Below are 23,702 nucleotides of genomic sequence, written 5' to 3'. Positions count from 1 at the left end.
AGCCATCTTCAAACGAGGCACGATCGGCCGCCTCAACACATGTTGTGGTAAAACATTCAGCGTATTAAATGAATGACAAAGTAATACAACGTTTTGGTATAGGGTCATGAATTTGGTTCAAATGAGCATATTAGAAGCATATGCGATTTTACAATATTCAGTGATCGTTGTCGCGGTTGAAATCGAGTTTAAAGTGATGAAATTGTAAATAATAAACTCTTTATGTTGTATTGCGCCCTCAGGACTGATATTACTTTAGCTTAAAACAATGTTTCTTGACTACAATCAACCGATTTGCTATTTCCGTTCAGAAATTATATATCAGAACTGCATATTCTGAGATTTTCATTGTCGCCGCTACCATGGAACGGCTTTAGGAGCTATTTGAAATATTTGAAATTTACCGGGAGCACCGGTAATTTTTTGATTATTCAATTTCCCGAAAGCAAAAATGTTTTAGGGGCTAAATTTTCTAGAGGTTATAATACATCCACAAGGGCATCAAAATGTGCCCACATTTTAAAGAAATACTATCCATTCAATTTTCAAAATTTCCCAGAACGTTGTATTACTTAATGTATGTCCTATCTGTGGAATTTAAACGTTAGCAGTGTCCTAGTATTCAACTCATGCAAGGAAACCCGTTTACTTGCTAGCTAGACTTTAGTGTCGGACACTATTGAGTGACTGGCTGGCTTTTTTCTTCTTTGGTAATAACATACATAAAATGAGCTGTAAAGGGTACATGAGCATTTGGCTACATCAATAACCCACTTCTTATAGTGGCTAAAATTAAACTGCTTGAATCTTTGCTCTTTGTTCTCTTTGATGGAATCATGGATTCTTCGGGTCTCAGGTCTTTGTCGAGAGGTTTAATAATATTTATAATAGTGGGTTATTGTATAGCGCTCATGTCTGTCAAACTTGACATTCCTGGCGCTCCCGATTATTACCCCCAGCTTTAGCACGGCTGCAATTACGGCGCTCTAGCATTGCAAGGAATAAATTCCTGCCAGGTACCCATTTACATCACCTGGGTTGAGTGTGGCAATTGTAGATCAATGTCTTGCCAAAGGACAAAAAAAAATAATCGATCTTTGCATCGCAATCTAATTGGCACTAATTGTTATGTGAGAACAGGCCGAATAATCAGTGCCAAAGTGATAAAGGCGCTTCATATACCTTTTTGTTTGCCCTCTTTGAAAGAAAATCTATCGTCAGCGCATAAATGAATATCGAATACATTACCTTCATGAACGCGTATCAAGCATTTGTACATCTCCCTGATTCGTCTCTTCTGTTTATTACAGTTTGTACAAATATGACCTAATTTATCTGCCCATGTGCAGACTGTATCTAAAGTGGCTTATTAAACGAGAAAGTCACATTCCAGCATTAATTTGGCACGATATAGGACGACTAGATTCAATGACTCAGATACATCTGTTTAAAGAAGTAGGGTGTTGTATAGTGTAATTTTACACAGAGTTTAAAGATAAACTTGAGTTCTGGTTAAACAAAAATTTATCACAGAATCAAACGAAACTTACACTGAATGTTCAAGATTACCAATAAGTGTCATTTGCCAGACAATTTTGGTAGAAAGAGTATACTGGCTGAATAATAAGCATAGAAAGATAAGGAAACTCAGGTAAGTAGGCCCGACACCATTTGTGTAGTCCCATCTGTTTACAGTGCTGTTACCTTTACCAAGACTGGACCAAATTTATTATGATTTTGATGACTCCAGAACCTTGCAGTACACACCAATACTTACATGCTACATGATCAACTTTTTCTGATCCATTCCACACGTTTTCTTTCACAATGCGATCGCATGACCAGAACTCAACTTTATCTTTAACTCCCTTCTGTCTCCAAACGGAGAATTTGTTTTGCCCATCTTTCGCATCGTTCAGTTGGCTTCAAAACAATATACCGGTAAACATGTACAGCCAACCCTGTCTATTAAGGCTACCAAACAAAGCACAAAATGTGGCCACTGTAGACAGGTGGCCTTTCTAGACAGGTTCTTCAACATGCATTTCCGGCTTTGAGAGGGAGCCAAAACGGGTGGCCACTATAAACAGGTGGCCTTCATAGCAGGGTGGCCACTAAACAGGTTTCGCTGCATTTATAATAGCATTTTGTGATTTGGTAATTTGTTTTCTCTGTACAATGAGTGTTCCTGAATACATCAGCTTCCCGCAAATTGTTGTATAATTGGGATGGTTATTATGAAAATGAATTCTACATATTGTTGTGTATTTCTCTTCTTTATTCTGGCAATACTTAATTTTCATGCCTATTTTGTTTTGAAGATGAAATTCAATACCCTGTGACTATAAAGAAACATATAATGGCATGCCTTGTATTAAATACATGTAACTTTTCCCCCTTTATTTCTGCTGGTGTAGAAAACAAGCTATTTACGTGGGTTTCATGCTTAAGGAAGTTTAGTTAGGTGCATATTTGTTTGCTTGAGGCTTTGAGCTTTTTTTTTAATGTACATGTTCCCGAATGTGAATCGGGTTATAGTGATGAAGGAATATCTAAGTGGCCATATATTTAATGAATACTAATCATATTTATGTCTTTGTGCATTTTGTTTCTCATTCTGTAATTTGGAGCAGATTTACATGCTGCCTTGTATGAATATGAATCTTGTAATTACTTTTTTACATGAAGAAAAAAATGGTATATTATGTGACAATGATTAAACTTGTGGCATAAACAGAGAAGTCCCTGCAATTGTACTTGCATATTGGGAAGGAAAGTTACTCACCGATCCACTTAAAGCTGAAAAGAGGCCCATAGATTATCCCAACTTGGTTCTTGTCTTTCCTTTAAGGAAAATGAAGGGAAATACAAAGTGGCAGATGGGTGGCCTTTAGACAGGTTCTCCAGTGCAGTAACGGATCCAGTGGGGGATCCCGGGGGCTCGGGCCCCCTCCCTTTGCAAAAAATGGGTAAAAAAAATGTAACATTAATTTTACCTTAAAGAAAGAAGATACCCCCCTGAGAATAAAAAGTATTTTTGTTTTGTTTTTTTGCTCGAAGGGGGGGGGGGTGGGGGGTGTTGCGTTAACAAAAAATAGAGCTCCATACCCCCCCCCCCCCCAGTTGAACCAACAACAACAAATGGTACTCTTTACAAAGTTATCCTTATAAAGGCTGCTTTTTTGTATACCAACACATTTTCTCATTTTTAAATCCATTTATGGCTAGATAAATAGATGCATTAAATGCTTTAAATCTTGTATTGTGTGATGAATTGTTGAAATATCTGTTAAATGTAGAAATTGCAAAATGATCTGTTCAAGAAAGTACTTCTGTAATTGAAAATTTTTGTTATTGTGTGTGGTAAAGGCTTATAAAAAGCTATTTTGTGTACGGTTGTTAGATTTCATACATATCGTAGTACCAGTAGTTTCCAATTTTGTTCTTTAAAATAAGACATTTTTATAGTGAATGTATTACTTATGCATTCGACTATAGATATATATATATATATATATATATATATATATATATATATATACTGTGCACCGCCGAAGGTCATGAATAGAGCAATGCCTGCTCTATTTCTTTCAGAGTTAGCCCTTCTGTTGGGCATACAACAATATGTTACATCATGTTTTACATGTCTTGTAATCTGCATTCACACTATTTTTTTTTAAAGCTTAATTTTGAACTGTAATATTTTACATTAAAAAGAATTATGAGGAAGAACTGTTGTTTTCCTGTGCATTATTATTTTTCTTTGCCCATATCCCTGTAGGCAGACTAGTTTAAGATACCAGTAAACAGTCCACTCTTTTTGGAGCAGCTTGTAGCATCCTCCCTTGTGTCATCCAGTTTAAATTACTGTAATTTTTTAACAAAATGAACCAAAGATATTAATCAAGTCATGATCTTCATAAATTTAAAATTAGATAACATGATTTTGTTTAGATCTTCTCAGTAGTATCCAGGTGCGTACGCAGGGGGGGGGGGCGTTGAACCCTCTCCCCCCCCCCCCCATCAACTTTTTTTATGTGTGTGTTTTGGAGGAAACCCCCCCCCCCTTCAATTTTTGTTTTTAATATTTTTAAAAAATAAAAAAATAATACAAAATTGTGGTAATGGGTGACCCAAAATAGCTGACCTTACCCCCCCCCCCCCCAATGAAACAAAATATCGACCGGCCAAATTTTGGGACACCAAAAAAAAATGCTCTTTGTGGTCATTTAACGTTAATTATCTCCTTATAGAGATATGCATGGGCATAGAAGCAGTAAAGGAGTAAAGATAATTTGTATTTTGAACCCCAAAGAACATAACAATAATTAAATCACGTATAAAATTCCATTCAAAGAAAAGGAAAGTAAACAGGAATTAAATTTCCTAAACACTCCGCATGCCACCTATATTTATCACCGGAGGTTTTTATAATAGCGATACATGCATATCGTGGAAATATTGTGAGAGGATGGGAAAGCATGATTTTTTTTCTTTCTTGTTATATGGGTTGGGCTCGGGTGCTCGAGCACCCCTCTCTTTTTGTAAAAGTATGTTACAGAGAAAAAGAAAGAAAGAAAGAAAGAAATAATAAGTGACCTGCCAATGTCACAAATGAGACATAAAGATATGCTCATCTGACCGTATATGCCTAAAAAAACCCGAGCTTCCGGGGCTCTGCCCCCTGGACCCCATCAAGGACCCCAAGGCGGGCCCCTGGATGCTCATCTGACTGTAATTAAAAACCTAAAAAACCCGAGCTTCTGGGGGCTCTGGACCCCACCAAGCGCCCTAAGGCGGACCCCTGGATGCTCATCTCACCGTAGTTTAATATATAAAACCCCTTAGCTTCCGGGGGCTCTGCCCCCTGGACCCCACCAAGGGCCCTAAAGCGGGCCCCTGGATGTTCATCTGACCGTAGTTAAATATCTAAAAACCTCTGAGCTTCAGCGTGGCTCTGCCCCCTGGACCCCACCAAGGGCCCTAAAGCGGGCCCCTGGATGCTTATCTGACCGTAATTTAATGCCTAAAAACCCTGAGCTTCTGGGGGTTCAGCCCTGCATGTAACGTGTAAGAGTGGTGGTGATGCAGATTTTACTTCTGCCCCCACCCCTTCCAAACGTATTTGCTTATTACGCCACTGCCCCTGGAAGGTAAGCCCCCTGGAATGTTTGCCGCCGCCCCCCCCCCCAATCCCAAACAGCTTCCGGCGCGCCTGGATATGAGGGCCCTTTCGGTGTATATGCACGGCATATAATCCTAGAATAGAAAAGTCTTCTCTTTATGACTGAAAAGAGATCACTACAAACATATATTTATAACATGCATGATGCACATTTCTGAAGATATCCTTTAAAAAAAGCGAAATCTTGTATTAAAGGTAAAGACCAGTAATGGTAAAATTGCAGTTCAAGGGTTTCGGGTGCGAAATATCCATTCAATATTGTTTTTATGGATTAAGAGTAAAAAAAACGGTACAACGAATCATCGTCTTTCTCTCATATTTTTATAAAAAAACGTCAAAGCTTCTGCACTTCGCGGGAAAACTCTCCCCCCCCCATCCCCCAGGCGCGGATTCAGGGGGGCGAGCGGGACTTGCCCCCTCCCCCCCCCCCGGCCTACAAAAAAATAAAAAGACGGGCTCCCCCTGCAAAATTGTGACCAAAGAAGAAACAAAATTAGTGCTCACTTCCCCTCCCCCTCCCCTACCGATTTTCAAATTTCAGCACACTTAATTTAGGAACAAACGGGACACCTCACCTATGTTCAAAAGTATGTAAGCATTTTGTTGATATAGGCTTACGTGTACTTACTTAATTTAATTAATTATCATGATCTTGAGTGAAATGGCACTATAACTGAATTCCGAGCTTAACTTCACTTTTAACAAAATAATAGAAAAAAAAAGGAAACACGAATGGGTGCAATTAAGTTAGCAGCAATGAAGACAGGTTTTTAATTGTTCAAAAGTGGGGCGGGGGGTAGTGAGTACTATTTTATTTTATTTTTTTTTTGGGGGGGGGGCCCTCGAAAATTTGAAAAATTGCATCCCCCCCCCCCCCCCCGACGCTCAAGGGGGGCATCTATTAAAAAAAGTAAAATAAACGTGTTTTTACACCTTTTTTCCCCCGGGAGAGGGGGCTGTTCGCAAGCACTCATGCGTGAAATGTGCATCATACGAGTTGCATCGAATGAAAGAGGAGGATCTAAGCTTTACAAATATGTGTCATTTATTAATTATAATGGTGATTAAGTTATGATAAATCATTGATAATTCTCGGTTTCGTTTTTTTCTGGGACGCACTGTATATCAACGTGTAATACGCAAGCGCGTGGACTTCAAACCCTCTCTGCTCGCCGCTGTACAGGATTGTGTAGCAAGTAGAAACATGGTAACGAATAATCTTTCTTTTGCTCTCTCGCCTCTCCATCTCTCTCCTTATTTCTAGTTCGCGGTTGCTCTATCCTCCCTCCCCCTCCCACGCTTTTGTATTCTCTTTCTTTTTAGAAGAAAGATAATGAGGGGGGGGGGAATAAATTATAACATCTTTTTTGCTCTCTCTCTCTCTCTCTCTCTCTTTAGTTACTCTATACATTCTTTATTTTTTTCAAAATGCTATTCTTATCTTTCCTTCTTCTTTTGACCCCCTTCTTTTTTAAATCTCTCTCAAACAACCGCTTGAAATTATTCTTTGATCTCCACACTTTTATTCTCAATCGCTTAATGCTATATCACTGCACATCTTTAAATCAGTTCTACGAAGAAAAGAAAAAGAAAAACACTTTTTTTTGTCATATGTTGCTTTTTAGAGACTAAAACAAGTGAAAACATTTTTAATCTTTTCAAAATACTATTGTAAGGAATTACAAGGATTTTCATAATGAGGTGTGCATTTGAGGATACGGCTTGAATGACACCTTAATGACACTTTAAGTAAAGAAAACGTATTGATGTTTGGTAGAGGAAAACATGTGTACAAAGGTTGCAATAATAGTATATGAATAAATGATATGATTGTTTATACAACATCCTAATTAAGCGAATTATGATCGACCTTCGGCAGCTGCATATGACATGTAACTGCCGACCCGATTATATTCCACCCACGAAGGCGGTATTATTACTAAGAAGATAACTGTGACATCAAGTTTGTAAGTAAAATCTACGTTATCCATTATCCTTCTGTTTATTATTTGTTTCATGGCAAGATTAATTTTACGAGGATCATCGTTGGACGTTTTTCTTTCCTCGTGTCTATACAAAATTCGAATAGGTTTCGGAGAATAGCCGAGCAACCTAATCATATCGTATTCGGTAAAATCACAGGCTGCCGTGTAAAAAAAAAATACGCGTACCGGCTGTGTACCGGGCATTTTTTTTTAAATTTACAAGCAAGCGAATGGAACTTCACCTTTAATTCTAATATAATGAAACCGCTTGCAAAGAGTCTTACGAGATATACATTAGGGATGTGTGCATGATGTGCATGTGGTGGATTAGCATTGAGCAATTATAAGAGCTGATCGAGGTCTACTAATTGTAATATGCAATTGCCTTACTCTCTCAGAAAATTGTATTAAAAAAAAAAACATAATTACAACTCATAGAGATGGCAAAATAATATCAATAGCACATAATTTCTGCTATATTCAAATACTCAAAGGCGTCGCTCGACCTTTTTCAGTGGGGGGGGGGGGGGTATAGAGGCCACCGATTACCGACAAATGTCCCAATGTCTACAAATGTTACCCTATAAACCCGGGGGTCGAAGGCCAAATTATTTTTCCTATGAACTATCTATAGTAGTTGCGTATATATACACATGGTCATTTTCCTCGACGACATAATATATAAGATTTATTTCGTCAACTTAGTCCGTATCGTAGCTATATATTTAAATGAATGCGCGTAGCAAGAATCTTATTTTAGGGAGGCGGTAGTGAGCACGCAAATCGTGCGAATTCATTGATTTTAAAAACTAATTTTATTCATTCTTTTATTCATTTACGTTATGCAAATAGAAATCATACTGGGAGTATAGTGACAGGCGACCAGCACCAGGCTTGTCCTCCACATCATAAAGCATGCTTTTTAAAATTATTATTTCATAAGTGATGAGTTTAAGGTGATTAGTTTAGCTTTATTTTGAAATAGGAGGATTAGGAAAGGAGTAGTCTATTATATGCCGTATAAGATACCACTGTCACTGAAAGACCGATTGATTGTGCAGTCACGATTATAAATCTGCACTTTTCGTTTTCCTGATTTCATTTTTTTATAACAAAAAGGAGAAGAATAGAAGGAAGAGAGGAAGAAAATGTAGCAGAATACGAAGAGGAAGAGAATAAGGAGCAAAAGATGAGGAAGAGGGGATGGAGTGAGGGAAGGGGAGGAGGATGGAGAAGAAGAGTACACATTGCAGCATACAATACAATATACAAATAAATAATTTTAAAAATTGCCCCAATTTCCTGATGAAATAGATCTACTTTTCATTTTATTTAGAATACAGGAGCTCTTTTGGCAATAAACTAGTAGATCTACAGAGCAACAATTCATGTTTTTTTTTAAATCTTGTTAATTTTCACCAGAGCTATCTTTAAAAAGTCCAGAGTATTTAATTAAGCTTTCGCCAGGCATAATCACTCACCCTTCCCATATACCATTTTCATTGCTCCGATTTTCATAGAATTCAGACAAAGTACGAGGAATCGGCTGAGAATGGAGCAGGCGGACAGAAAAACCATAAAGAGGAACATGGTAATCCTCTCAAAGGACATGGACTTTGTAAGCGTGACCCCGGCCCTTCTTGCCCGAGGCATCTTTGAAAATCATCACATAGATAAGTTTGACGTAAGTTGAATGTCATATGTCCACAACATTCATTTTACCAATCAAACATAAATTGGCAACGCCTGTATAAAACGTTCGTGAATCTTCATTCTCTGTCTAGAATATTTTCTATTTTGCCTCAATGAAATAGTAACAGGACTGAATAGAAGCTAATTCCTCACCAATAGCCAAAAGAAAATGGAAATTTATGAAAATTCAGTTCAGAGCAATATTGGTAGAGATGCTCAAAAGGTACAGCCATCTCAGAGTTGCAAAATTGCCTTTGATCGATTAATACTTTAAAAATTCATATCTTGCAAAATCTTGTAACAGATTTTTCTCAAACCTTTACTTTTTTTAGACTCTCATTTTTCTGCTTTTATTCAAGCAAACGAAATATCGGTCTGTGGACTTCCCCTTTAATGGTTTTAAATTTTCAATGTTTTCTTCACACAAGACACGTTTCTATGGGTTTGCATAATAGCGGTGTTGATATTGCTATAGAGTTTAAGGTATTCGTTGTGCTTTTCATAATTCAATTTATACTTTAGAATAACGTTGAAAAATCACAGTTATTTGTTGTATGCCAACTCCACGTTTGATGATAATGAGATAATAAGTTCACTCAAAGATGTTTTAAAGTAGGTATATACCGATCACCTGTGCTTTTCGTTGTTGAATTTGTACCACAAAACAACTTTAATAGTCCCAATTAATTTGGATGCCAACTTTCCGTTTGATGTTGAGATAAAGGTGAAAGGTAAAATTGAAGACATTCTGTTATTTTTTTTTGGACATAATTCATGTATAAATGTTTTTTCCACTTGTTTGTAATAAAGAAATAATTTCAACAATTCTCTTTAACTAATATTGAATATCACAGTCAAAGCCCAGCAAGAAAGAGAAGAATATGGCGCTCTTAATGGACATAGAGACGAGGGGTCCCAGGGCCTTCACTAGCCTAATAGAGTCCCTGATCGAGGCCAACCAAAAACATTTAGCAAAGTTGCTAGGATACTCAGCGTCTGGACCTTCACAGGGCCAGATGGGCCAGGCACAGGCTAAGACAGCTCATGTGAACAGACCGGCTCCATTTGGTCAACCAACCCAGCAAGTGCCCGAGGGTAATTCATAGATTAAAACTTTAAAGTTCTGGATTGATTTATACATACATTTGACAACAGGAATTAATGCTTATTAGATAAGAACACTGTTAACAAGATTATTCAACCATTTTTCTTGTATTAGGCATATCAAAGTCTCTTCTTTCTCTTCCTTTTCCTTCTTCTACTACTATTTCTTCTACTTCTTTTTCTTCTCCTTCTTTTTCTCATTCTTCTTCTCCTTCTTCTTCTTCTCCCACATAATATTTGATATAGTGCGCTTTGGTCGGTTTTTAACTAGTAAATTGCATAATAAAAGAAAGTTTTTACTTATTTTTTCCTTGCGGTTCAAACAGGCTTCACATTTTTCTGTACCATGTAGGACATGGAACGCTTTAAACAGCAATAAGCACACCCATATGGGAGGATGAATGACCATACACCATGAACTTTGCCTATTATTGATCATGTTATTATTTTGATCTTTATTTAGTTTGGCCTGCCAGAGGTAGCAGTGGTGACTACAGCTCAACTCAAATGGATGCCTCAGGCTCGTATCCGCAAACTATGGTGGATAGTGATCTTGTAAGTGGATGGAATTCTCCCAAATCATTGTCCTTACATATGTATCACATATACGTAAAGATATTTTACAACTAAGACAGTACAACAAAAAAGAATATCTTACAAGTTATAAAAGAAATGTCCTTCTCAGCAAACGACACACACAAAAGTCAATAGTCACGGAAAACTTGAAGGCAAGATTTCAACAACGACAAAAGCCTAAGTACTCTAAGAACATTTTGTTCACTACGCTACACAAAATACCCCCAAAATACATAACATATTATAAATATATATATATATATATTCACAAAGACGTTTCATTAAATTATTAGAGAAAGAAGACGATTCGCTGTACTGTTTTCGACTCTTCATCCTTGTCTAAATTCAGTTTCTCCCTCCCGCGCGAAGCTCGGAAGTTTTGACGTTTCATTAAATTATTAGAGAAAGAAAACGATTCGTTGTACCGTTCTCGACTCTTAATCCTTGTTTGGATTTAGTTTGCCCGAAAATGTTAAACCTCTGATTTCTTTAGCTGATATTATAGTAAAGTGAAACTTCGAGAAAATACCATTCTCGACTCTTAACCCTTATCAGAATTCAGTTTCCCCCTCTCGCGCGAAACGCGGAAGCTTAGACGTTTCCTTAAATTATTAGAGAATGAAGACGATTCGTTGTACCATTTTCGACTCTAAACTATTGTCTGAATGAAATTTACCCCTCCCGCGCGAAGCGCGGAAGCTTTGGCGTTTCATTAAAATATTAAAGAAAAGCGCGGAAGCTTTGGCGTTTCATTAAAATATTAGAGAAAGAAGACGATCGTTGTACCGTTCTTGACTCTTAATCCTTGTTTGAATTTAGTTTGCCCGAAAATGTTAAACCTTTGATTTCTTTAACTGATATTATAGGAAAGTGAAACTACAGGTATTATAGTTGTAGTCTGTCTCGAAGTTGTCACAGCGGATAAAAAGTCACAGTTCGTATGGAGAAAAAAAACTTGTCGGCCGACCGACATTATACATCTCATCGACTCCAAACTTCTGTATTGATATAGTACGCGAGAATCGAGCAAGAATACTTACACAGCTGACCCACACAGCAACATAGTTATGCCGTGTGTCTTTCTTGCTCCCTGGACGAGACGACTCCACCCCAAAAAAACCCTCTCTCTTTTTATCCCACCCTCCTCTCTCATGCTCTTATACCTCCCCCTCTCTCTCCTCTCGTTCATCCCCTGTTGCTTTTATTTTCTTTTTCGTTTTTTTTCCTTTTCTCCTTTTTCTCTCTTTTCTTTCTTTTCTTTCTTTCCTTTCTTTCCTCTCCTCCCCAGGCACGTAGCCACGGAGGGGGCACGTGCCCCTCTAAAAATTCCAAGATCGGTTGAACTTTTTTAGACCCCTTTTTTTTTTTACCTCGATCGATTACATGTAAGTGCCCCCCCCCCCCCCCAAACATCGAACTCTGGCTACGTGCCTGCTCCTTCCTCTTTTGTTTTTTTTTTCTTTCTTTCTTCTCTTCTCTTTCCTTTCTTTTCATTTCTTTCCTTCCTTTCCTTTTTTCTTTTTTCTTCGTTTCTTTCCCGTTTCCTCTCTTTTGTCCCTCCCCCTTTTCTACCTGTTGTTGTAGTCCCATATGCACATTAACATGAACAGTGCAACTGTGCAAGTGACTTTAAGCAAGGATGAGTCAATTTCTTATCATTATGTTGATTCCAAAACCTCATGTACACATATTCTTTTTACACTATGCATCATCAACTTTTTCCATATCACTTCCAGGCAGTTTCTTTCATAATGCTATTGCATGACCAGAACTCTAATTATCTCTAAATAATAACATGCCAAATTGTCAACAAGATCTCAAATTTAATTAGTGCATTACATTTACCAGTGTATTAAACGTATTGAATGTTTTCTCCCATAGGTCTACAAAATGAAATCTAGACCTAGAGGTATAGCACTCATTATCAACAACAAAAACTTCAACACCATGAAGGAGAGGACAGGAACGGACGTAGACTGTCGCAACTTAGAGAATGTCTTCAAACAGCTTGGCTTCGATGTAATTGTATAGTATTAATGACTGCTTTGAGAGAAATAGTTGTTTTATTACGCTCAAGGGAAGGTTAGAATTGGGCTATTCCCCGAGGCTTGCCGAGGGGAATAGCCCAATTGTAACCTTCCCGAGAGCGTATGAAAACAACTATTTCTCGAATATTAAAGCAGTCATTAATACTTTTATATGCCGAAAAAAAATAGACTAAAAAATAAAAAATAAAAATATTTTTTTGTCGAAGGTGAGAGTCGAACTCTCGCGTACAATGAGTTATGAATCTTACACCAACGCCTTACACCACTCGGCCATCGCGCGCTGTTCACGAGCTTGGCAGTTTTGTACAATATATACATTAAAGTGGATTGAAACCGGCTTCGGCGTGATGAATGCTTCGCAAAAGCACCCTTCTTTTACTTTTGCAATGCATATTGGCACGAACTTAGATCAAGATCTATCGGCAGATGTTGTTTTTTTGTTTTTGGAAGTTTATTTTCGTCTTCATGTCAACAATGCAAGATAAAATTGTCGGTAAGATCGATCGAGATTCAATTGTATTGAAATTACCGACCAATCCTTCGCACACATACGGTATCCTCGATCGCTCAAACCATTTTTTAACATGTAAACCTATGGGGTAACCATGGAGGCTGACCTATTTTTTTAATAACCATGGTTATTAAAAATAGTAAATGTTTTATGCATGGTTACCGGGAATTTTACAGGAACAGTTGAAGTTTATGAATGCAATTCGACCAATCAGATGGCTGGATTTCTTAAGTGAGGTATATAATACACAATGATCTCACAGGAAGGGTGAGCACGTGTGCGATTCTTAAGAGCATCATCAACATGGCCTTCTGTTGAAATCTATGTTGATACTATATTTTTCATAAGAACTTGTCAAAATATTTGATAATTCCACTGTCTCTTTTGACCTTGAGTGTTTGGTTAATGTAGAATGATATTGAACATGGATCACTTGTCAGCAGAGCATGTATGGTACAACCAGTAGGTCCACGGTACAACAGTAGTAAGTGTAGTTCCATTGTGGTGCAGGGACAAAAGGTGTAATTATTCTTAATATTTCATCAAAATTTGTAGGATATCAAGCAGAAGATTGACCAAGTAAGAAGACACAACCACTCCCAGTTCGACTGCTTCATTTTCGCCATACTCACCCATGGGAAAGAGGGCTCCATTTATGGCACGGACGAGCGTCTGGTGAAGATAGAGGACATAGTTGGTCCCTTTGGTTCTGATCGATGCCCGACTTTGAATGGAAAGCCCAAGCTCTTCTTCTTACAAGCATGTCGAGGGGGTAAGTCACACTTACATCACCATTGTCATCTTTTAGTGTCCGTTTGTTCCTATGTTGTTGGGTTGGACGTTTCATTTCCCATGTGGCCCTTCTCCACGCCTTCTGGTCTTCAGCATCTGCCTTTGCTAGGCCAGGTGCTGTCATATCTTCTTTTTTTTTGGTCCCAACCAAAAATTCGCAACGACTCAGCCAGCCCCTGAGGGGCTAAATTATAAAAATAAAAAAAATAAAATAAAAGGCAAAAGGGGGGGGGTTCCTGAAAATCTTACACATAAAACAACTCAAGGGGGGGGTTAACCCCACCCCCCCCCCCTGCGTACGCGCCTGAATGTAATGCTTCCTGGGAGAAATTTCAATAGTTTAAACATATTTGTGGCTTACACCCAGTAAATAAGATCGATTGATCGATCTGTAAATTGAAAAAATCTTGTATATTGTTTGGCATATTTGGGACTAAAACATAATAAAGCCTCTTTTCAGGTTCATTGGACGAAATCAACTTGTATTCCTAGCAGGTCGAGGCCACTTAGGTAAGATACATTTTTGAACTCTTATTTTGTGCCAATGTCAGAGAGATTCGACGGTGGAGTAGAAGCAACAGACGGTACCGCTGTACCCCCAACTGATAAAGCCGCAGGTGACGATCGGGCCAAGGATCAGGAAAAGCCTCAGGTCGATGAACAGGATGACGATCAGCTGGTCAACAAGATGCTTAAAATGGCTTTAGATTCCACCGATAGCTTTGCATCCAGTCGTAGTAAGGTGCCCAGTCAAAGCGACATGCTCCTTGCATATGCAACTGTGCCAGGTGAGATTTAATTTGGGGGATATTAAAGTTAATAATGAGTTCTATGAAAGCAGGATCTAAAATGCATGTAGGCAATGTAATTGGGCAAATGACAACACATGACCATACATAATTCTTTCCTATATACCACTGCATGCCTACCGTGCAAAAAAAAAAAAAAAATCCCCATACAAAATTGATAACTCAAGGCGCGAGAGGTGATATGCAAGGCTTAATATAAGCTATGGTCACATCAGCTGAAATTAGCCTGCTCGACGGCCGGGCGGCGACTTTTGAGCCAATTTCGCCCAGGCACCGAGCGGTGACCGCCCGGGCACCGCTTGTTTTTAGGGCATCGCTCGGTCGCTGCTGAAGTTTTGGCGCGGAGTTAAAATTCGGGCGGTGCCTGCTCACTTTCACTCGCCGCCCAAAGTACGCTCGGTGCCCGGGCGGTCACCATCCGGGCAGCGACCTAATTAATCTAGCGTTTGCCGTCGAGCGATTTAGGTCAAAAATCTAAGCCGCTAGGTCAAAGGCTGCTGAGCATTCGCCGCCCGGTCGCCGCTGGGAGATCAGTCGGTCACTAGGCGGCGAGTTCAAAATCGGTCAGCAACCTTTGACCTAGCAGCTTTGATTTTTGACCTAAATCGCTCGACGGCGAACGCTCGATTAGGCCTCGGTGTCCTGTGCATAGCGTTCCATTGAAACGTGTAGGCCTACACGAAGACCGCTTTTCTTGTCGTACAACATGGCCAAACCATTTCAAGCGACGTTTGGTTATTTCTTCGCAAAATATGGTGCTTGCGATCGATGTTCAGCCTCTGCCTGATTAGGTGAACTCCAAGAAAGGTCCGGATCGGGGACACCTCATGCCAAATGCCCCAAGTTTATTTCTATCCAATTTACGGAGAGTCAGGGGCGGCGATCCCGGGGTACTGGGGTATACACGTCCTCCTATTTTTTTTTTAGGGGTGATCGTTCCCCCCGGAAATTTTGAAAGGTGCAACAACAACATGGTTAGCACATACTGACTTAAGATTGCAACACCCTTTTAGGCTCTACAGGGCCAAAGACTACAGCGTTTAGACTAATAAAAATGCAAAAATCTTCTCACTCGATCGCTAATTACCTCCCCTTACATAATATAATTATGTACAACTAAAAATTGTAGAAAATCTGTAATCCGTTGGTATCACGTAAGCACAGTTTACACGTACTGTATGTTTACAAAATAAAGAGTTCTAGAAATACATCAGTGCTACAGAAATGAATATTCTGCTTGCTCTTTTCAGTAAGGAGTCAGTACAACATAGTCTATATATTTGCCAGGCTGATATGTGGCATTTCAACTCCCATAGCGATATCACTATACATGTATATGACAGAGGCCCGGAGTGAGAAATATAAATCTCATTCATACCCAAGCTCCCTACTTACTAAAATTTACCTACAAACCTTCGGATTGCACACTAATTACCGGCAAAGTAAAAGTGAAGTGTGAAAAAGGGTATATTGCTTGGTTTTACTATAGTTTTGCTAAAAATTTAATTTTGTAATACAACAAAACTTCAAAAACCTGTGAGGGGGCAGTCATTGTCGTCACCTTCGCCCCTCTCGTTCACTATGCTCCATCTTCCCTCGCTCTGGCGTACTGATGGGGCGCTTGGGGCAGTTGCATCCCCCAAATAAAATTTCTAGTTCGATACCAGTGATTTACAAAATATGTTGCTAAATTACATGATTTTCCGGGAATTATTCTCACTTTGTTTTGTAAATTGTACTCTTGTATACGTTTATTGGAAAATGACAAATTCCAAAATTTACAGTCAGGCAAAAATATGCTTATTTAGAAGCCCACATGGAAGGGCCCGCGGGTCAGCGGGGATCGGGGGCTCGAGCCCCCCCCCCCCCCCCCGGCCCCTCACCTTTTTGAAAAAGTATGTTGAAGAGAAATAGAAAGAAAGAAAGAATAGTGACCTGCCAGTGTCACAAATGAGGTATCAAAATATGCTCATCTGACCGTAATTAAATACATAAAACCCCTGAGCTTGCGGGAACCCCGACCCCTGGACCCCGCCAGGGGCCCTAAGGCGGGCCCTTGGATGCTTGTCTGGCCGTAATTTAATGCCTAAAACCTCTGAGCTTTAGGAGGCGACCCCACGCCGATTAGTGACCAGCCGGTGTCACAGATAATGTATCAAAATATGCGTATCTGACCGTAATTAAGTGCCTAAAACCCCTGAGCTTCCAGGGGCTCCACCCCATAACCTCCGCCGGGGCTTTGCCTCTGGACCCCACGCAAATTTACGCTACGCTCTACCTGATCATTAATACTTTAGCCCCCCACCCCCCACCCCCAACACTTTGCAAAACATTCCGCGGGGCATGCATGTAACATATAAGAGTGGTGGTGATGCGGATTTTTTTTATCTTCTGCCCCCCCCCCCCCCACCCCAACGATTTTGCTCATGACGCCACTGGTTCCTCGCATTTCGTCCCCCCGGTAATGAAAAGAAATTGCCGCCCCTGCGGAGAGTCCAGGATTCTGCTCCGTATGTGGCAATAAGGAGTATAAGGGCTATATGTAGATCCTGAATTTTAGTCTCCTATAAATATCTTGGTTGGACCAGATGGCACTTTTCAGCCTTCCGAATGCCCAAGAAGCCAGTCTTGTTCGTCTCTTCATGTCATCTTCTATGGAAGGGACTGTGCTGCCGAGAAAAAAAACAAATTTATCCACTTTCTCAATGTTGGTGTTGTTAAGTAAAATATATTGTTGATCCTCTGTCATGACTTTGCATTTTGTAGCATTGATTTTCATTCCCCACCCTCTACATATGCCTTCTCCAGTTCATTATTTTGTTGAGATTTGGAGGTGTTTAAATACGATTTCCATGAGAGTGCGTGTCATCTGCATATCATATCTGATGTTGTTAATACGCATGTCACCCATCTGTATTCCACTATTTAGTTGTTAGATGTTCTTCATCACATATTCCAGGAATATAGGTTGAAGAGACTTGGAGAGAGGCGGCAGCCTTGTCTCACCCCAGTTATGACATCAAACCATTCAGTTATCTTGACATATTGACATGCTTTTTTAAACAGGATTCGTGTCGTGGAGGAACTCAGAGAGAGGGAGCTGGTTTATCCAAGCTTTGACAGAAACTATCATACAGCATGCGAGAGATGAAGATCTTCTTTCGATGATCACCATGGTAATTATTTGTTTTCCAATTTCAGTGTTAAGAGCAATAATCTTGATGAAAATGGATGCTCTTTGTCCCATTTCACAGACTTACTAATACCGGAAAGAAAACTTCTTTAAGAGTACAATATGAATTAGCACTACACTGTGTAAACCCATCCCATACAAAAAATGTAACTGAGAATCAATGGCCTATGTAATAAATGCCCACGCTTTCCTTCACGCCTTGGAGAGTGAGTGGGTAAAGGAAATTTATGATTATTAGCTTTCCTTCTTGGGCGGTTCTCCTGGAAGATGGTGGAGTTATGTATATTTTAGATTTTACTTCCCGATATCGTATCAGACAGGTACATAGTAATTATGCTTTTTTTTTCTTCGTCCGTCCATTCAGGTCAATGGCAAAGTAGCACGAGCTTTCGAGTCTTCCTCGGCCGGCAGGCATAAGCAGATGCCAGCCCCCGTCACCATGCTTACAAAGAAGCTCTACTTCTTCCCAGGACATTATGAGTAAAGCCCTTTTCAAACGAGGCACGATAGGCCGCCTCAAAAAATGTCGTGGCGAAACATACTGTTTATCAAATGAATGACAATTAAAGGGATAGTTGAGTTCTGTTTTCAGACCGTATGCCTTCAAAGTGCGGTTATTGCTCTTATTCTTATATATGACATTTCTAGTGCTCTTTTAGAACCCCGAATTGTTATGAAGGTAATTTTAGACCCCAAAATGTGTGAAATTTAGCCAATACGATCATACCAATTCAGCTCCAAAAAATACGGTGACCGTTTATTAATTATTTGATTAAAAATAACAATACATGGGCCGGATGGTTGTGCGTAATAAAACCAACACGAAAATGCCAACAAAAAGCCAACATCGGCATTGGCTGAAATACGACGTAAAAGGCGCTATTTTGTTTTTTCAACGGTTCTTCAAATTATCTAATATTTGTGGTGGTAGAAATCGTTATATTTATGGATATTTCAGCCGTCTCTGAACCGATTTTGATCAAACAGAGAGGATTTTGTCATTGAAATCGAATGTTCTTTCAAATTTGACACTCAGTTTTGTATTATCTCACAAACAATTATTTTGTGTAGCGCCCTCTGCAACAGAACTCAACTATCCCTTTAAGAGGCAGTTCTGTGGGCGTAAACATTGCGCAAGTCATGTACTCTCTTATCTATGTGTCATGAATGCAGCATTAATTGTGAAGCGAATTACGTCTACCCATCTTATTTTATACTGTCGTGGAGGTTTCTTTCAAGCGGTTAACAACGTTGCGTCTTGAGTGAGCCCCTGATGAGAGGACGGTGTTCTCTTTAATAGCCACATGGATTCTTCAGGTCTCGGGTCTTTGTCAAGAGGTTTGACGTTAACGTCTTTCCGGCTCTAAACAGACTATAATGTTATCTTGGTAAAGAAAGTTATATTTAGAAATATTAGGACCCTATATACATGTACATGTACTGCTGCATTTGTAGTTCAGCTCATTTACAAGATGGCAGAGACATCGTAGAAAAAGGCCCCGTTTCGTGAAACTTGTAATTAAATAACAACTTACAATAACAGTTATAATCTACTGAAATCGTAATTGCATTTGATTGGCTGAGAGCAAACTTGTCATAAAATTAAAGCATTTGTAATTTAGAACAAGTTTTATGATACAGGGCCCGGATCTTTTGCAATGTTCAGTTGGGTTAAAGCAATGTATACATGTTCGATCAACCCCAAGGGCGTACGCAGAAGTTTTTCAAGGGGGGGGGGGGTTTAAAATATTTTTTGCTCCCGAATATTTGAAAATCGCGCCGGCCGAAAAGTCGCTCAGTGGGGGGGGGGTAAGCGCGGACACTTTTTAAATATAAAAATAAAAAAATAATAAAAAAAGGGGGGGTTTAAGTTTTTTAGGGGGGTTAACACACATAAAAATACCAAAGGGGGGTTTCCCCCAACCCCCCCCCCCCCCTGCGTACGCCCCTGGTCAACCCCCTCTGTTAAGGCTACCCAACAAAGCACAAAATGTGGCCACTGTAGACAGGTGGCCTTTTTAGGTTCTTCAACATGCAATAAAGGCTTATAAAGAGTTATTTTGTGTTGCTTTGTAAGATTTCGTAAACATTGAAGTACCAGTGGTTTAAATGTTTGAGATTTCAATTTTGTTCTTTACAAAAGAGACATTTTCTTGTAAAAAAGGTAATTTTTTCAGTTGCATTTTAGATTAATTACATTGAATGTATTTCTTATGCCTTTGACTATAGATATATATTGTGCACCACCGAAGGTCATTCTTGATTTATTTCTTTCAGAATTTGCCCTTCTATAGGGCATACAACAATATCATTTATTTTACATCATGTTTACATGTCATGTAATCTGCATCCACACTGCTTTTTAAGCTTAATTTTGAACTGTAATATTTTACATTAAAAAGAATTATGAGGAAGAACTTGTTTTCCTGTGCTTTTTTTTCTTTCTTTCTCTTTGCCCGTATTCCTGAAAATTTCGCAACGTCTCAGCCAGCCGATGAATAAGGGGGGGGGGGGGGTAAGAGCACTTTTTTTGTTGTGTGTGTGTGTCCCAAAATTTGGCTGAACAATATCAATATCAAGGTCAGCTTTTTTGGAGTCACCCATTACCACAATTTTTTTAATGTCTTTTATGTTTTTTTTTAATATATTTTTTTGAATGGTACCAGTACACAGTCCACTCTTTTCTGGAGCAGTTAGTGGCATTCTCCTAGTTCCAAATAACTGTAATTATTTAACAAAATGATCCAAAGAAATTAAATCAAGTCATGATCTTCATAAATTTAAAAATAGATGACATGATTTTGATTAGATGTTCTCTGTAGGTTTCCATGAGGAGTATGAATCCACAAATTAAGGCTTTCAGTAGCACCTTGTGTTAGATTGACTGATAGGGTTGTTGATATATTCTTTCATCAAAAGAATCCACTTATGGGGCGCTTTAATTAGAGGAATTTAGGAAGAAGGATAAAGGAAAGGGAAAGAAATGAAGAGATGACAATGGAATAAAGTTTGTTTTTTCCATTGAGCTAAAGAATCGTGATTATAACGGCAATGAGATGTTGACACTTAAAACTTCATCAACTAGTTGACTAACTCAACGTCCTTGAGCGAGGCATTGTATCTACATTGCTAGTCTCCTCCAATTAATTAGGAGCCTGGCAGGGCCGACGATCCCGGGGGGGGGGGAGGGACACGTCCCCCCTCATTTTTTAAGGGGGGGGGTCGTCCCTACTGGTTTTTCAACTGGTCCCAGTTAGCGTTGTTTCCAATATGGAAATTTGTATACTGGTATTCCAACTGGTACCATTACCAGTTGATTCCACTATATCAATTTCCATATTGAAACCAGTTCACTTAATTAACTGGAATCAACCGGTATACAGGGCCAGTACCATTTGTTTTCAACTAGTCCCTAACTAACTGGGCACTCATGATGAACTGCTAACGTTTAAATTTCACAGAAAGGCGGGACATACAAATACGTGACATGTTCATAATTCCTGCAAAGTTCTACAGAATTTGATGTTGGCTGCAAAAGGGACAATATCTTTAATCTAAACGCAACTTTCTAAATTAGTGAAAAACTAATTTATAAACGCTGTTGTGTTTTTCATGTACATGCAGTAATTAAATTGAAAGGGGGGTACATTTATTTTTGTAGGTATTACCCCCGGGGTCTCGGTCAAATATAAATGATGTAAGCATGCGTGACCGAGAAAATGCGTATACCGGTAAAGGGGTGTTTTTGAGATTGGACGCGGTCCGCGCGGTGCATCATTAAGGGGTTCAAAAACGTCCATTGTGGGCCATTTTCAAGAAAAAGGGTACCTTTTTAAATGGTTCAAAATCCTGCTGTACGCGCCGGTATACGCGTTTACTGGGGTATTTTTTCTAGCCCTAATTAAGGTCCAGACCGGGTAAAAAGGGCTAATAATTGCCAGGGGCGGGCATCCCGGGAGGGACGGATTGTCCCCCGGAAAATTTGAAAAAGTGCAAACAGAAAGTGTAGAGCAAAGACTGCAATAAACTTTTAGGCTCTGGAGGGTCCAAGCGTGCAGCGTTTGGACAAATAGAAATGGAATCATCTTCTTGCTCGGTAGCTACGTTCCCTCCCATAATATCCTTCAAAGTGTTCAAGTAAATATTGTAGAAAAGTGAAGTGTGACAAAATTATATTACTTGTGTATACTATAGTTTTGCTAAGGAATGTAATTTTGTAATACAAGAACTTCAAAAACCAGTAAGGGGGTAGTCACTTCCATCACCTTCATCCCTCTCGTTCACTATGCTCCCTCGCAGTGGCGTAATGGAGGGAGGGGGGCTTGGGGGCAGTTTTCCCCCTAATAAAATCTGGCCGGGGGCTCTGCCCCTGGATATGGTTTATTTCTAATTCGATACCAGTGATTTACAAATGTTGCTGAAATGGCATAGTTTTTCCCTGAGCTTCTGAGGGCTCTGCCCCCTGGACTCCACCAAGGGCCCTAAGGCGGGCCCTGCATATGCTCATCTGAAGGTAATGCCTAAAACCCTATAGATTCTGGGACTACGCCCCCTTTACCTCATTCCAATTATCGACCTGCATGCCAGTAAGATATTAGAATATGCTCATCAGACCGTAATTAAAATAATGCCTAAATCCCTAAACCCCTGAGCTTCTGGGCGGGGCTCTGCCCCTGGATCATGCTCATCGATGTCTAAAACCCTATAGCTAAGCTTCACTGACCCCGCTGGGTCTATGCCCCTCGACGTACCCACACCAATTTACGCTCCACTTGCTTCGCTCGCTTTGCTGTACCAGATCGTAAATACTTTAGCCCCCTGGCCGTGCCCCCCCCCCCCCCCAAAAAAAAAAAAAACGTTTTGCGGGCCTGCATGTAACAGTGCAGGGGGTGATGCGGATTGTTTTCTGCCCCCCCCCCCAAACGTTTTTTGCTCATTACGCCACTTCTCCCACGACCCTCGCATTTCGTTCCCCGGCCCGCCCCCCCCCCCGGCCCGGCCCCCCCCCCCCCCAGTCATGAAAAGAAATCGCCGCCCCTGGTAATTGTCCATTGGCGAGACTACTGGCCGCCGCGCGCCGCCTGGCTTAGATGACAGACGTGGAAGTGCACAGGGGCGGATCTAGCTTTTTGCTAAGGGGGGGGGGGGGTTGACCAATAATGACGATGCAGAGCATCGTCCACGAGCCGCGAAGCGGCGTGCCGATTTTTTTTTGGGTGTTTATTTGAACCCCGTAAGTGATGTTTTCCTGGCATCTATTAACACAATGGAGACCATAAAAAGCAGTGCATGATAACGTCTTTTTAAATCAAGTAACAGTTAAATACACAGTTATATCCAGAGTTATCATGTGTTTGGTTAAGTTACCAGATGAGTTGAATATCTTCTCACAATATTTGCACTTGAAAGGGTTTCTCTCCAGCGTGCGTTCTTTTTTCTTTTTTTTTCTTTTTTTTTTTTCCTTCCCCCCCCCCCCCTTTTTTTTTTTTGGTTTGTTTTTTGGGCCGCCCAAGGGAGGGGTTTAAACCCCCTAACCCCCCCCCCCCGTAGATCCGCGCCTGTTTCCCCGCGAAGCGTGGGCGCTGGATGTGTTTTATTTACTCAAATTGTAGTATTACAACACGTCCGTATTACACCCCCATGTATGGTAATTTACCCTGTATGCCAACTTTTTTGCATGATTCAAACATACCTTCCAGTAAAAAAAGATGCGAGACTGGATTGCCGCAACTTCTTTGCCCTGTTTGCTTCCATATTGCTTGTCACTACACTCAGACCAGACTGATAAAAAAGTGAGCAACTTGAAC

The 23,702-nt window shown here is 39.9% G+C and overlaps 1 protein-coding gene across 1 annotated transcript; it reads left to right on the top strand.

The window, feature by feature from the left end:
* The first annotated feature begins 8,536 nt into the window (after positions 1 to 8,536).
* On the top strand, positions 8,537 to 18,496 carry LOC115924698 (caspase-3-like). The gene is made up of 10 exons (XM_030987447.1): positions 8,537 to 8,854; positions 9,717 to 9,957; positions 10,430 to 10,521; positions 12,424 to 12,561; positions 12,797 to 12,867; positions 13,338 to 13,368; positions 13,657 to 13,873; positions 14,445 to 14,681; positions 17,769 to 17,878; positions 18,260 to 18,496. Exons 1-10 carry the CDS (start codon positions 8,723 to 8,725, stop codon positions 18,377 to 18,379), a joined length of 1,389 nt encoding a protein of 462 aa, XP_030843307.1. The 5' UTR covers positions 8,537 to 8,722; the 3' UTR covers positions 18,380 to 18,496.
* Positions 18,497 to 23,702: the final 5,206 nt, after the last annotated feature.

The sequence above is a fragment of the Strongylocentrotus purpuratus genome, unplaced genomic scaffold (assembly GCF_000002235.5).
Source record: "Strongylocentrotus purpuratus isolate Spur 01 unplaced genomic scaffold, Spur_5.0 spur5_scaffold_16, whole genome shotgun sequence".
Classification (NCBI taxonomy): Eukaryota; Metazoa; Echinodermata; class Echinoidea; order Camarodonta; family Strongylocentrotidae; genus Strongylocentrotus; species Strongylocentrotus purpuratus.
This window is presented reverse-complemented; position numbering and strand designations above follow the sequence as displayed.